The sequence below is a fragment of the Paramisgurnus dabryanus genome, chromosome 8 (assembly GCF_030506205.2).
Source record: "Paramisgurnus dabryanus chromosome 8, PD_genome_1.1, whole genome shotgun sequence".
Classification (NCBI taxonomy): Eukaryota; Metazoa; Chordata; class Actinopteri; order Cypriniformes; family Cobitidae; genus Paramisgurnus; species Paramisgurnus dabryanus.
The window spans coordinates 42776615-42790620 of NC_133344.1; the positions used below are offsets into that span (position 1 = coordinate 42776615).

Sequence of the window (14006 nt, forward strand, 5' to 3'; positions counted from 1 at the left end):
CATGCAGAACACAACTATGAACTCTGTACTTTCTTAACATTAGTGATGAATGTTATGTGGTAAAATCACTACAGTCCAAACAGATATAATTTCAGTAATGTCTTAAAGAGAAACTGTATGAAGTCATGGTAAAGAAGAGTTTTAGAAACCTTCTTCTAAATACCTCTGGTATATTAACAATTTATAACATGACTTTGATAAGTGTGAGCCTTTTTAAACATAGCTTTGTTTGAGTGGTGGAAATGACAACTTCTGACTACTTTGACCGATGGGGTACAGACCATAATGGTGGCGTTACTTTCTTTCTGGGGTGGGGTCGGTGGGTGTGCAGGTTCTTAAGTAACGGAATAAGCGGGTGGCGGTCGTCTAAATATGGTCGCACACTGTAGTACAGAGTCGCGTCTAGGACAACTGACACCACACACTGGATGCGTCAGCTCAATTTCGTATGGAAATTCGTAAAGTGAAATTTGAATGTTATCTTCCTGGGGGGGCTTATGTATGGGAAACACTGGTTTGTTGAATGATTTGAGTTGTACAAAGTTTAATTTGATACCCATCTTTACTTGGACCTATATGACACTGAGCCATGTGTTTGGACCAGGTGGTGCCATTTTCCCAGCGCAGTGGTGTTTTGGAGTGGTGTTCTGGTACTGTACCCATTGGAGAGTTCCTGGTAGACCCACAGAAGGGGGCACACAAGCGCTTCCGACCACAGGACTGGACCAACATGGCGTGTCGTAAGAAAATGATGGTACTACTTCCTATAGACATATATTGTTGCCCTTACATGCTTGCTGTATTTAAAAAAATAAATGATGGCATTTAATGTTTTAACTATTGTGTGTAGGATGCTCAAAGACTGGAATTTGATGCCAAACTTGAGGCTTTCACAGAGGTGTGCCAGCATTTCCGGCCAGTGTTTCGATACTTTTGCATGGAGCGTTTCCTGGACCCAGCCGTGTGGCTGGAGAGACGACTAGCATATACTCGCAGTGTGGCCACCTCCTCTATTGGTACACAAACTTACAATCATAGAATCACAAGGTTTCTGCCTGATTTTTAACAGGTGTACATCTTGTGACAAAACAATGAGACTGTTCAGTTTTAGATATGTCAGGGCTAGTTGTTTTCAGTTAAGACCGCTCAAACATGCATTTTAGTCTGGGACTAAGCTTAAGTCTATCTCAAACCCACTAGCGCCACCAACAGTCAAAATTTTCACTTATGTTTTTGCTTATAACTTCGGATTCACAAGTCCTAGAAACAGAATTTTTGTATGTAGTATCTAAAGACACTCAAGGCAAAAGTTATTAAAACAATTTCATTAGAGCACGAAAAAAGATTTGAGGCTGTATCTTCGCCAAACGTATGCGTATTAATATGACACTTGGTACTTGTGATGCCAGTTAGGAACTGAGGGTGCATGCACAGTTTAGTCGCAGCCCCACCTAGTGGTCAGACAAATGTTTTACATGCCTATAACTTTGGCTGCGGTTGACATATTTTAATGGGACTTGTCAGGGCTCAACGCAAAGATTTTTTTATACTGGCCCAGTCGGGCCAGTGGTTCAGGTTTTCACTTGCCCTGCCAAAATTTTAACTGGCCCCAATAAAAAAAGGCAGTGTCACATATTTAAAAATAATAATTCAAAAGTCAAATCTATTACATATACAGACATACAAACTATTACATACAAACAGACATGTTTCAACGGAAAAAGGCTCCCAACTTTTCGGCTTTACATGTAAACTGACCGCAAACTGTGCAAAATATTGCATTGTTTCTTTTGTCGTGTTTTACCCAAGTAAATGTATGCTTCCAAGATGTTAAATAATATATATTGATGAAAATATATTTTGGTGACTGAGGGTGATGCACTGGCCCGATCGGGCAAGTGACAGTACTTTTTACTGGCCCGAACATGTCTCACGCTTGCCCCGGGCCACCGGGCAGCAGACATGGGGACTTGTGACTTGGTGACTTGGACTCGAGTCGATAAATAAAAATAAAAAAATAAAATACTTGAGACTTGACTCGGACTTGGAAGTTAAAGACTCAGGAATTGAGACATGATGACTTGAATGAATTGAGTGTTAATCACATCATGTTTTCAGTTTGAATATAAAATATATAAATTATTTAAAAAAAGAAAGTTGACCCAGCTGGAGCTCAGGCTGAGAATGGCGTTGTCATGACTGAATCACGACATTATCATCAGTCATGCCCTCTCGTACGCACACGCACACCACGCCCACTTAGATCAGATATCAACATGTCAGCCGGAGGGGTACCGAAGGTCATGCTTTCTGCAAAAGACGAACAGTGCGTTGCAAGACATGCAACATTAAAATCACGGGCAGCCAGACGACAACCTCAAAGCGGTACAAGACTTCCCAACTTTTTCTAAGTTTGCCACCTGAACACACACACACACACACAGAGAAAAATGACTTGATTCTACAATGTTAGGGGCGGTTCACATGTCGCGTCTTTTGCGCGCTCAAGTTCGTTATTTCAAATGTAGGCGCGCGAACGGAAGAGATGCGCACGCGGTGCGACGCGCTCGTTTTTTCTGGGCGCATGTTTAAGAGAGAGAGAGAGAGAGGAGAAATGTAACAAAGTTTAATGTTGTACCTAAACTGTGTTTGAGAGAGAGGAAGGTTTTCAGAGAGGAGTCAGTTGGATGTTAAGCTGTTCTTTGTTTTATGGACTCAATGTGGAAAATTTCAAACATTTCAAACTCGGTTGGTAGGGATGCTAAACAATTAATCGTGATTAATCGTTAGCAGAATAAAAGTTTTTGTTTACATCACATATGTGTGTAAACTGTGTATAATAAATATGTATATACATAAATATGAACACATTCATGTATAATTTTAAGATTTTTTTTATATATATTAAGTATTTATATTTATATATAATATAAATTATACATAAATATACAAATGTATATACACATGTAAACATTTCTAAAAAATATACATGCATGTTTGTACATTTATTTATACAAATTTATTATACACAGTTCACACACATATATGATGTAAACAAAAACTTTTATTCTGCTAACGATTAATCACGATTAATTGTTTAGCATCCCTAGTTGGCAGAGAAGTGAAAAATAAATAATTTATGAAGTAACAATTTTGTTTCATTCCATGATGTATTATGTATATAATGAGTATTTACAATGCAAATCCAAATTATTGTAATTTACTGATAGTCATATATTGTCCTTTCACTTTATTAAGATCAGATTCTGCAAGTAAAATTAAAATAATAAGGTGACTTGACTTGGACTTGACTTGACCTACTACAGGACTTGACTTGACTTGACATAGCCTGTGACTCGACTTGACTTGACTTGCCCAAGAAAAAAAATACTTGGGACTTACTTGAGACTTGAAGGTTCAGACTTGAGACTTACTTGAGACTTGCACATGTGTGACTTGGTCCCATCTCTGCCGGGCAGTCCGTTATGTTGAGCCCTGCTTGTTTTCTTGGAGCCCCGAATCGTTACCAAGTTCAATGATACCAAACATGCCAGGTTTCGCCTTACGCTTAGTCCAGCACTGCGAAATATCGCTTAAAAACAATTGTAAATATCTTTGTGAGTGTTATTCTGACTCAAAACCACTTTTTTCCTCGTATATAGCTTTTGGACTATATGCTATGCTATATGAGAAAACGTAAAAAATTTCCATCGGAAATGGCTGAAAATTGTGGAAACTGAAATGTTATTTATTTTTTTGCGTTTCAAGACATATGGTTATAATTCCTCAACAAAATTAGAATTTCTTACCTGGTTTGATATGCGAATATATGGGCAGAGTCTTACCGTGGGTTCACACCAGCCGCGTTTAAGGCGTCAAATTCGCGTCTAGTTTGCCGCTTTAACATTTTGAATTTACTCGCTTCATTTGTGCGTGAAATTCTAGTCATTGAGACATTCACACGGAAATTTGCGTCAGGGGAGGGGCTTCTGCAACTCCGCGCGCTTCCTGTAATCACGTCACTAATATAGCAAGCTCCTGATTGGTTAACGCGTTTTTCTGCCAAAGTTAAAAAAAATTTAACTCGCGAATGAGGTGGAATTGAGAAAACACAGAATAATTGATGGACAACACCAGAATACAGCGGCAAATATTAAACTTTACGAGCAAGCGTAGTAATAATGTAACATATAGAAGAGGGTGCTAAGTTAAAGGTGACATAGAATGATTGAACGGGGTATTTATCCTTGTTCTGTGATGTGACATGTAGACAAAACATTTTTAGTTTGGGTCTGTAATGCCTTAGAAGCTTCTTAAAAACCTCTCTCAGATAGATCTATTAGGGTGGGGGATTTTAAACAAACGGTTTTGCACCTATTTGGCTCCCCCTACTAGCTTAACTTGCAATCTCATTACTGATTGGCTGACTTTGCTATGTAGCCAATTATTTTAAAATGAAGGGGCATTTAGATGCCTGTGATGTCATAAGCATCAGTTTTTTCAGATTGGGCTGTTTTCTGGCTGACATTTCTAAAAGAGGATTTCTATGAGACTGAGATGTTTGGCATGTTTAGCACTTTTTGTATGTTTGTGAATGCGGGTAGACTACCATTATTCAACAAAGACAAGGTAAAATTTTTTTTTCATTCTCTGTCCCTTTTAAAACAATGTTAGCTGACTCCCCAGGGGGTGGTCTTGTTTCATTTATGGCTCGGAGTATAATCATTGGTGGGTGCCATTTCACTCCCTATAAAAAAACAGAGTAGCCTAGCAACCATTTAGCAACACCTATATCTCTACATCATGTTTCACTCATGACTTACAGTAAAATCATTGTCGGATGCTTATTCACTCCCTTGCAACCAGAGTAGGCTTGCACATAAAAAATAATGTGATCTGTACTGTTTTTTTCTGACAGTTGGTTACATCGTTGGCTTGGGTGATCGACACATTCAAAACATTCTCATTGATGAACAGACCGCAGAATTGGTCCACATAGACCTTGGTATGTGCACAAAGAAATGCACAGAAATGTTTTGATCTCTTAATCTATTTATACCTTAACTTGCATCATCTTTCCACACAGGTGTTGCATTCGAGCAGGGTAAAATCTTACCCACCCCTGAGACTGTTCCTTTCAGACTTTCTCGAGACATCGTGGATGGGATGGGCATCAGTGGGGTGGAGGGCGTCTTCAGGAGGTAAACTTGTAGTAAATTAACCACTTGAGTCATCTTTAAACCAAACTCAGACCTATTTATATGGACCAAAATTTCGTCATTTTATGGCGTATTTTTAAAGATATATATTTTCAAAGAGTGAAAAAATGACTACATTTTGTTAAATGACACTAAATATCTATTAAAAAATATAAAAGTTTTTGTTTCCTGAAGAGGTGGGGAGACGATGAGCACTGAGCATCACGGCTGTGTGAAAAAGTGATGATTGGCAGCCAGCTAACATTGTATACATTCAGTTTACACAGTACAGTTTGCTCAGTGTAAAAGTTGATACACTTTAACTATGATTAAACTAATGTCATTTACTTATTTATTTTGCTTATTATTAGAAATAATCTACTCTAGAAGGACTAACCACCATAGAAATTATGGTAACCACACAGTTGACGGAACTTCCATAGCGGGAAAAACAAATTCTATGGAAGTCAATGGGTACTGTCAACTGTGTGCTTAAAAACATTTATCAAATATCTTCTTTTGCATTCAACAGAATAAAAAACACATACATATTTACAACAACGTGAGGGTAAATGAAGATTAAATTTGCATTTTTGGGTGAACTATCCCTTTAACATTTTCAGCCTTTTGTATTAAATATGCATTTAAAAATGAAATCCCACTAATGTAAACGTAGCCCGAGTGTGAAACTGCCCTAAAATGAGACTTCGGATGCATCTGTGGCATTTAAAATGAAATGTATGTCCACATGGAAGGAACTGAACTGTTATCGTTTCCATTCAGATGTTGCGAGAAGACGATGGAAGTCATGAGGAGCTCTCAGGAAGCCCTGTTAACCATTGTGGAGGTAGACAGAAATAAACACACACCTCTTACCTGCCATTCATCAGTAAATGAGTGGGCTTTTAAACTTGTCTCTGTGCACAGGTGTTGCTGTATGACCCTCTGTTCGACTGGACCATGAACCCTCTAAAGGCTTTTTACCTGCAGCAACACGATGAGCAGGCAGAGCTTAATGCCACACTTAACACCACGCCAGGCGGAGATGAGCTTGACGGACACCGCAAGGCCAGGTCTGGCACAAGCTTTATTTCAAAGCAACTTAGAGTTATACATTTATTTATCAGTATCTGCATGATCATGATCTGATTTGATTCTCACTGATGAAGTCTGTGCATGTGGCTAATACAGTATTATTGTGTTTAATGTTTCAGCAGTGACAGTCAGAGCTTTAATAAAGTGGCCGAGCGAGTGTTACTCAGACTGCAGGAGAAGCTGAAGGGTGTTGAGGAGGGAACAGTTCTCAGTGTCGGAGGGCAGGTTAACCTCCTCATCCAACAGGCTATGGACCCTAAAAACCTCAGTCGGCTTTTCTCCGGTTGGCAGGCCTGGGTCTGATACACCTGCTTACACACCTCATACGTATAAAATGTCATCTAAAATAACCAAGTGAATGTGAGAAGTAACCAATAGCAGGTGGACATGTCTTGTTCGGTTTAACATGAATATTTGTTTACTCTGACTGTCCACCTTGAAAATACTTGCACTATTAGCCTATATTAAAATAAAATACTTATAGATATACTGTATGTTAACTGTAGTATTTAGTATTGAGCATGGTAATGGCTTGTAGAACAAATGTGTAAAAAACATATTTTGCAAAATCCTTTTTTGACCTTGCAACAAAATGAAAATGTTATAATTTTTGTTCAAATAAATCCACATTTACCCACACACCTTTGAATACTGTGCATTCAATAGAAATGACTAAGTTCGAGTTGAATAAAATGATTATATCCTTGTTTGAATAAATAAAGTAAATCTATTTTGTTGGGATCAAGGCTTTGAACCGGTTCGCGGAACAGAAACAAAACTAGAAACTTTTCAAAAATATAATATACTTAAGTGATTTTTAACAATTTAACCACAAAATGGCGCTAAAGTGAGCAATTTTCTGTACCCATAGACGCACATGCAGTTGAATGTGTCCGGTCCAACTCCAATCAAACGTGATTATCCCTTTGCCCTTCAAAGCTGCATCTTCTTCCCGAAGCGTCGTTTGGAATTCATCCTCCGTCTGTGTGTGTGCGCGTGTTTAAGTGCACTCAACAAATGTAGGCATGTCAGAATTACCGTTATGCCGCTTACATAATGTAGCCTTTTTTTAATGTTTGATGACAAGTTAGAGACTTAAGGAAAATTATGTAGACTAATAATTTAAGTTTAATGTCCTAATGATCAGCCTATTTATTTATATGTCCCACAGCTGACATGGAACGTTATTAACCGGTTCGCATTTTGTCAACCGACTTCAGATAGCACGACACGACGCATCCGATCAGGGGGTCGTAATGGGGGGGGAGGTAAAGGGTACCCAGGGCCCGAGGCAGGGGGGCCTAAGAAGTCAGTTTTATATACAAACATATACATGTACTAACGTATAGCATTTATGTACAAATAAAAACATTCTTGTTTCAAACTTAACTTGTAGTTAGGCACTGGTTTGGTATAAAAAAAGTAATTTTCATTCTGTGCAGGGCCCCACCACCCCTCTCGAATCGAATCCATGTCTATGGAATGACCCGCAAACAATGTTTCTGGGTAAATAATGGAGTGAGAAGCAGGCGGAGCTGGGAGCTCAACACACTGACCCTCCAGGCAGCTGCGCAGCTTGTCTCCTCTTCTGCTGTAGTTCTCCCCAGAGTCAGAAGTTTACATGAAAATACTGTTTATTTCCCCCCATTTTACAGCATTGTTATGCAAATTAGCTTGTGCACACTCTTACATTACGTACAGGATTGTTCTCAGTTTAATGCACATCTTAATGATTGAAAATGACTTATTTTAAAACGTAATTCAAAGACTGTATGTGTAGTTTGGCGGTTACTGTACCCTGTGATTTTATAGTCAGCATTCTATTTTAAACAGACAAATAATCATCAATTAACTTGTACTTTGCCTACACTTTAAAAAAGGTATTGTTGCTATTTAATATCAGCATTTGAACCTCTTGCTCAACTCATCCGAGACGACAGCGCAATTAAGGGAATTGTAATTGGAGGCGAGGAACATAAGCTGTCGTTATATGCTGATGATGTCCTACTCTTTTTAACAGAACCGAAGACAACAATCCCATATTTAAAAAAGCTCATTCTAAAATTTGGCTACTACTCTGGATATAAAGTGAATATGGATATAGACGTTTATGGCCAAATTTCAAAACAAACCAAAACTAAAAGCGGGTTTAAATGGCCCGAGAATGGGTTTAAATATTTGGGCAGCTTCATTCCCTCCTCTCTGAATCAACTATACAATACAAACTATAAAAAAGTGATTAAAAATATTAGTGAAGATATAAATCACTGGACAGCTCTTCCTCTCTCTCTGATTGGCCGTATTGAATCTATCCGTATGAATGTCCTGCCAAGATTACTCTATTTGTTTCAGATGTTACCTATTGAAGTGCCAAAATTGACCTTTGATTTGCTGAATAAAATAGTTTCAAAATTTATTAAGGAAAACGGCCAAGAATAAGACTTAAAATAATACAGTCACCAAAAACAAGTGGGGGGCTGGGACTCCCAAACTTTAAGTTTTACTTTTGGGCAGCTCAATTGAGGCCACTAATTTCATGGATGAGTGAAGATACACAAACCCGGTGGGTCAACATTGAAAATAGCCTCTGCTCCATCCCCCTAAAAATGTTACCCTTTTCCAGTGTTTCTTTAAAAAATAGCTCTATGGGTGAATGGACCAAAGTCACAAAAATTTGGAGAAGCATACAAACCTAATTTAGTATGTCCGAAAAATTGGAGCAAGCAAGTATTGGATATCTCAATGACTTTCCACCATCTCGTACAGATGTGGGTTTCAAAAAGTGGTCTCAATATGGACTTAATTATCTTCACCAATTATTTTACAATGACACAATCATTTGACCAGATTAGAAAAGAATTTACACTCCCAAGGTCTGAATTTTTTTAGATACTTACAATTGAGACATTTTCTTACAACACATAAGGCCTAGAAATCGTGAAAAAACCCTCTCCAGTAGAATTGCTTTTCAAAGAAATACAAAATGGACATGCAATCAAAAAAATCATTTCTAGAATATATCTATTATTTTTATCAAAGAACCCAAATAATACATTACATATAAAGGAGAAATGGGAGGCAGAAATGAATGAAACAGTTCCTCTGGAAACTTGAGAGGAGGTCTGCAGTGAGGTACACCTTGTGACCAACTCTAATAATTGGAGGGAATTCAAATGGAAGATAATAACTAGATTTTTCCGAACTCCACAGATAATTTCAAAATGGAATCCTTCGTGCTCAGACAAGTGCTGGAGAAACTGTGGCCAGCATGTTGGCAACCACACCCATATTTTATGGTCATGTCCAAAATTAAGTTCTCTAATTTTCCCTTTTTTATTGTCTTTTTTTTCTTTTTCGACTATTCATTCATTTCTATATTCACACAATATTAAATTATATTCACATTGAAGCTATTTTTAACATGATTGGTAGTTGTGATTGGGACATTTTGGTTGTAGGGCATAGGGCTATGGACTTTATAAACAGTGTCCCAAAAGTTGTAATTATATTTCAATTATAATTATATTTTAAACAATGCATACCTTGCTTAGATGCCCCAGCAGTGTCAATAGCAGGCCTAGGTACAGTGGGAATGCCATCCTCTGCACCCTGCAAAATGGCAGAATGAGTGCTCCTCAAATGGCGCATCATGGATGGTGTATTGTTGCGGTAGGCTAGATACCGACCACAATACACACATCTCACTTTATTTGGGGTTTCTAAATGGAAATGCTCCCACACCACAGATGTACCGCATCTCTTCTGGGGAGCCTCCATTTTATCTATCTATCCAAATATATCTATCTATATGAATCTATCTATGTATCTATAATCTATGTATTTATATATGTATCTATAATCTATCTATATATGTATCTATCTATTAATCTAGCTGTTTATATATTTTTATATATTTATATCTATTTATCTATTAATGTGTCACTATATGTATACTCTGTCTGTCTCTAGCCTATCAGTCAATGTGTTGTGTAAATTTAAATGTAAGCCTGATCTGTGATTTATCAACCCATTCTCACCAAAAAGCGTACAAATGACACGCAGTGTGATTATCGTGCAATAGATACGCCAAATTCCGATTTTGCGTGCATATGATACGCCAGTCCTTCCCATTCACTTATATGGCGAATCGTTTCGTGACGTTTTATTTATTGTTTTCTCATTTGTTTTCTGTTTTTTTTTTACCATTTTCGCTTGGGTTTAGGGTTAGAACAACTTTTTGTTATATAAAAATGACATCCTAACCCAAACCCCAACTCTAACCCCAACTCCAAGCGACCATGGCTTAAATACAGAGAAAAACTTCGAGAAACCTGTATATTAAATAACCTGCTTAAACAAATGTGAAATCTGGCTTATCATATGCACGCAAAATCGGAATTTGGCGTATCTATTGCACGATAATCACACTGCGTGTCATTTGTACGCATCTTGGTGAGAACGGGTAGGATTTATAAAAGGAACATTGATTTGGTGGTGTGAGTACGCTTGGTTTTATAAATCTAAATATTTTTTTGCGTATGCTATTTTTGGCTTTTGTGGGTACGTAGACTGTTAGTAAGGATCCTACGCACAGTTTTATAAATGAGGCCCCAGGGCTAAAGGTTTCTGCTGGACATTTGTGATCAAATTTAAAATAGAGTACTGGACATAACATGTAGTGCTTTCAAGCAAAATGTATTCATGTAAGTTTCAATTTAAAAATGAGTCCTGGACATACAATGTCAATGTCAATTTATTTATATAGCACTACTAAACACAACACCAGTTGACAAGTGTGCTTTACATAAATACAACAATAAAAAATACATTAAAACACAATACCTACAATACATTACATCCTTTAGGCGTATGCCAAATCAAAAAAATTTTTAACCTAGATTTAAAAACCGACAAGGATGGAGCAGATCTAATAGTAAAAGGTAATGCATTCCACAATCTTGGCCCCGCATTTGAAAACGCGTGATCACCCCTACTTTTCAACTTCGATTTCGGTATAAATAATAATTTCTGGTTTGAAGACCGTAGAGACATAGGTGGACAGTGTTCTTTCAATAGATCCGAAAGATAAGTAGGTGCCAACCCATTTAAAGATTTAAAAACCAAAAGAAGAATTTTAAAATCTACACGATATCGTACAGGCAGCCAGTGCAACTGATGTAACACTGGAGTGATATGGTCCCGTTTTCTAGTACCTGTTACCAATAAGCAAAAAATACAGCAGATGCCAACAGTGTCTTTGGGTTTTGAAAGAAGCAAACAAATCTTTAGATCTGATAGAGTTTGTGGGCAGCTTTTTTTTCACTTTTACTTTTCCAAAGCCAGTAGGTTGTTCACTTTATTACTGTTCCTATGTCTCCTGAAGCAGTCTTCATAGCTGATGTGGGCTTAAGGTTTTTGCCGGACATTTGAGATCAAATTTAAGAAAGATTCCTGGACATAAAATTAGCAAATAATACAGCAGATGCAAACAGTGTCTTTGGGTTTTGAAAGAAGCAAACAAATCTTCTTTAGATCTGATAGTTTCTATGTATATGTGGGTTTTACTCTGACTTTACCAGCCAGCCAACAGTTTGTAGATAGGCAGCAATAGACAGAACCAGATTTTGGCAGTCTGGCTTCAACACATCCTCTGTAGTCTAGGGGTTAGAGCACTAGTTCTCAAATAATGGAGACCCAGGTTCAATTCCCACAAGGCTCAAGTGGCCTTCTCCATTGACAAGTAGTCAATTATTTATCTCTGATAGAGTTTGTGGGCAGCTTCTAGCCTGCAAATTCACTTTTACTTTTCCAAAACCAGTACGTTGTTCATTTTATTACTGTTCCTATGACTCCTGAAGCAGTCTTCATAGCTGATGTGGGCTTAAGGTTTTTGCTGGACATTTGAGATCACATTTAAGAAAGATTCCTGGACATAAAATAAGCAAATAATACAGCAGATGCCAACAGTGTCTTTGGGTTTTGAAAGAAGCAAACAAATGATCTTTAGATCTGTTAGTTTCTATGTATTTGTGGGTTTGACTCTGACTGTACCAGCCAGTCAACAGTTTGAACATAGGCAGCAATACACAGAACCAGATTTTGGCAGCAGTGTCTTCAACACATCCTCTGTAGTCTAGGGGTTAAAGCACTAGTTCTCAAATATGGGAGACCCAGGTTCAATTCCAACCAGGCTCAAGTGGCCTTCTCCATTGACAAGTAGTCACTTCTTTATCTCTGATAGAGTTTGTGGGCAGCTTCTAGCCTTTAAATTCACTTTTACTTTTCCAAAGCCAGTAGGTTGTTCATTTTATTACTGTTCCTATGTCTCCTGAAGCAGTCTTCATAGCTGATGTGGGCTTAAGGTTTTTCCTGGACTTTGAGATCAAATTTAAGAAAGATTCCTGGACATAACATTTAGAGCTTCCAAGCAAAATGTATTCATGTAAGTTTAAATTTAAGAAAGAGTCCTGGACATCCATTTAGCAAATAATACAGCAGATGCCAACAGTGTCTTTGGGTTTTGAAAGAAGCAAACAAATCTTCTTTAGATCTGATAGTTTTCATGTATTTGTGGGTTTGACTCTGACTGTACCAGCCAGCAAACAGTTTGTACATAGGCAGCAATACACAGAACCAGATTTTGGCAGCCTGGCTTCAACACATCCTATGTAGTCTAGGGTTAAGAGCACTAGTTCTCCCATATGGGAGATCCAGGTTCAATTCCCACAAGGCTCAAGTGGTCTTCTCCATTGACAAGTAGTCACTTCTTTATCTCTGATAGATTTTGTGGGCAGCTTCTAGCCTGCAAATTCACTTTTAATTTTCCAAAGCCAGTAGGTTGTTCATTTATCACTGTTCCTATGTCTTCTGAAGCAGTCTTCATATCTGATGTGGGCTTAAGGTTTCTGCTGGACATTTGAGATCAAATTTAAGATAGAGTACTGGACATAACATTTAGAGCTTTCAAGCAAAATGTATTCATGTAAGTTTAAATTTAAGAAAGAGTCCTGGACATCCATTAAGCAAATAATACAGCATATGCCAACAGTGTCTTTGGGTTTTGAAGGAAACAAACAAATATTCTTTAGATCTGATAGTTTTCATGTATTTGTGGGTTTGACTCTGACTTTACCAGCCAGCCAACAGTTTGTACATAGGCAGCAATACACCGAACCAGATTTAGGCAGCCTGGCTTCAACACGTCCTCTGTAGTCTAGGGGTTAGAGCACTAGTTCTCCCATATGGGAGACCCAGGTTCAAATCCAACAAGGCTCAAGTGGCTTTCTCCATTGACAAGTAGTCACTTCTTTATCTCTGATAGAGTTTGTGGGCAGCTTCTAGCTTGCAAATTCACTTTTACTTTTCCAAAGCCAGTAGGTTGTTAATTTAATCACTAGTCCTATGTCTCCTAAAGCAGTCTTCATAGCTGATGTGGGCTTAAGGTTTCTGCTGGACATTTTAGATCAAATTTAAGAAAGATTCCTGGACATAAAATTAGCAAATAATACAGCAGATGCAAACAGTGTCTTTGGGTTTTGAAAGAAGCAAACAAATCTTCTTTAGATCTGATAGTTTCTATGTATTTGTGGGTTTTACTCTGACTGTACCAGCCATGCAACAGTTTGAACATAGGCATGAGAAACCCAGGTTAAATTCCAACAAGGCTCAAGTGGCCTTCTCCATTGACAAGTAGTCACTTCTTTATCTCTGATA

The 14006-nt window shown here is 37.8% G+C and overlaps 1 protein-coding gene across 2 annotated transcripts in view; it reads left to right on the plus strand.

Moving 5' to 3' along the window:
- Positions 1 to 6932, plus strand: part of atm (ATM serine/threonine kinase) — a 60263-nt gene extending 53331 nt beyond the window's left edge. For both annotated transcript variants that reach the window (XM_065281874.2, XM_073815633.1), the window contains exons 57-63: positions 605 to 754; positions 851 to 1016; positions 4919 to 5005; positions 5087 to 5201; positions 5982 to 6045; positions 6126 to 6271; positions 6413 to 6932. In XM_065281874.2, the coding sequence (XP_065137946.1) occupies positions 605 to 754; positions 851 to 1016; positions 4919 to 5005; positions 5087 to 5201; positions 5982 to 6045; positions 6126 to 6271; positions 6413 to 6596 (912 nt within the window). In that variant the 3' untranslated portion in view covers positions 6597 to 6932. The remainder of the gene's footprint in view (positions 1 to 604; positions 755 to 850; positions 1017 to 4918; positions 5006 to 5086; positions 5202 to 5981; positions 6046 to 6125; positions 6272 to 6412) is intronic.
- The last annotated feature ends 7074 nt before the right edge of the window (positions 6933 to 14006 follow it).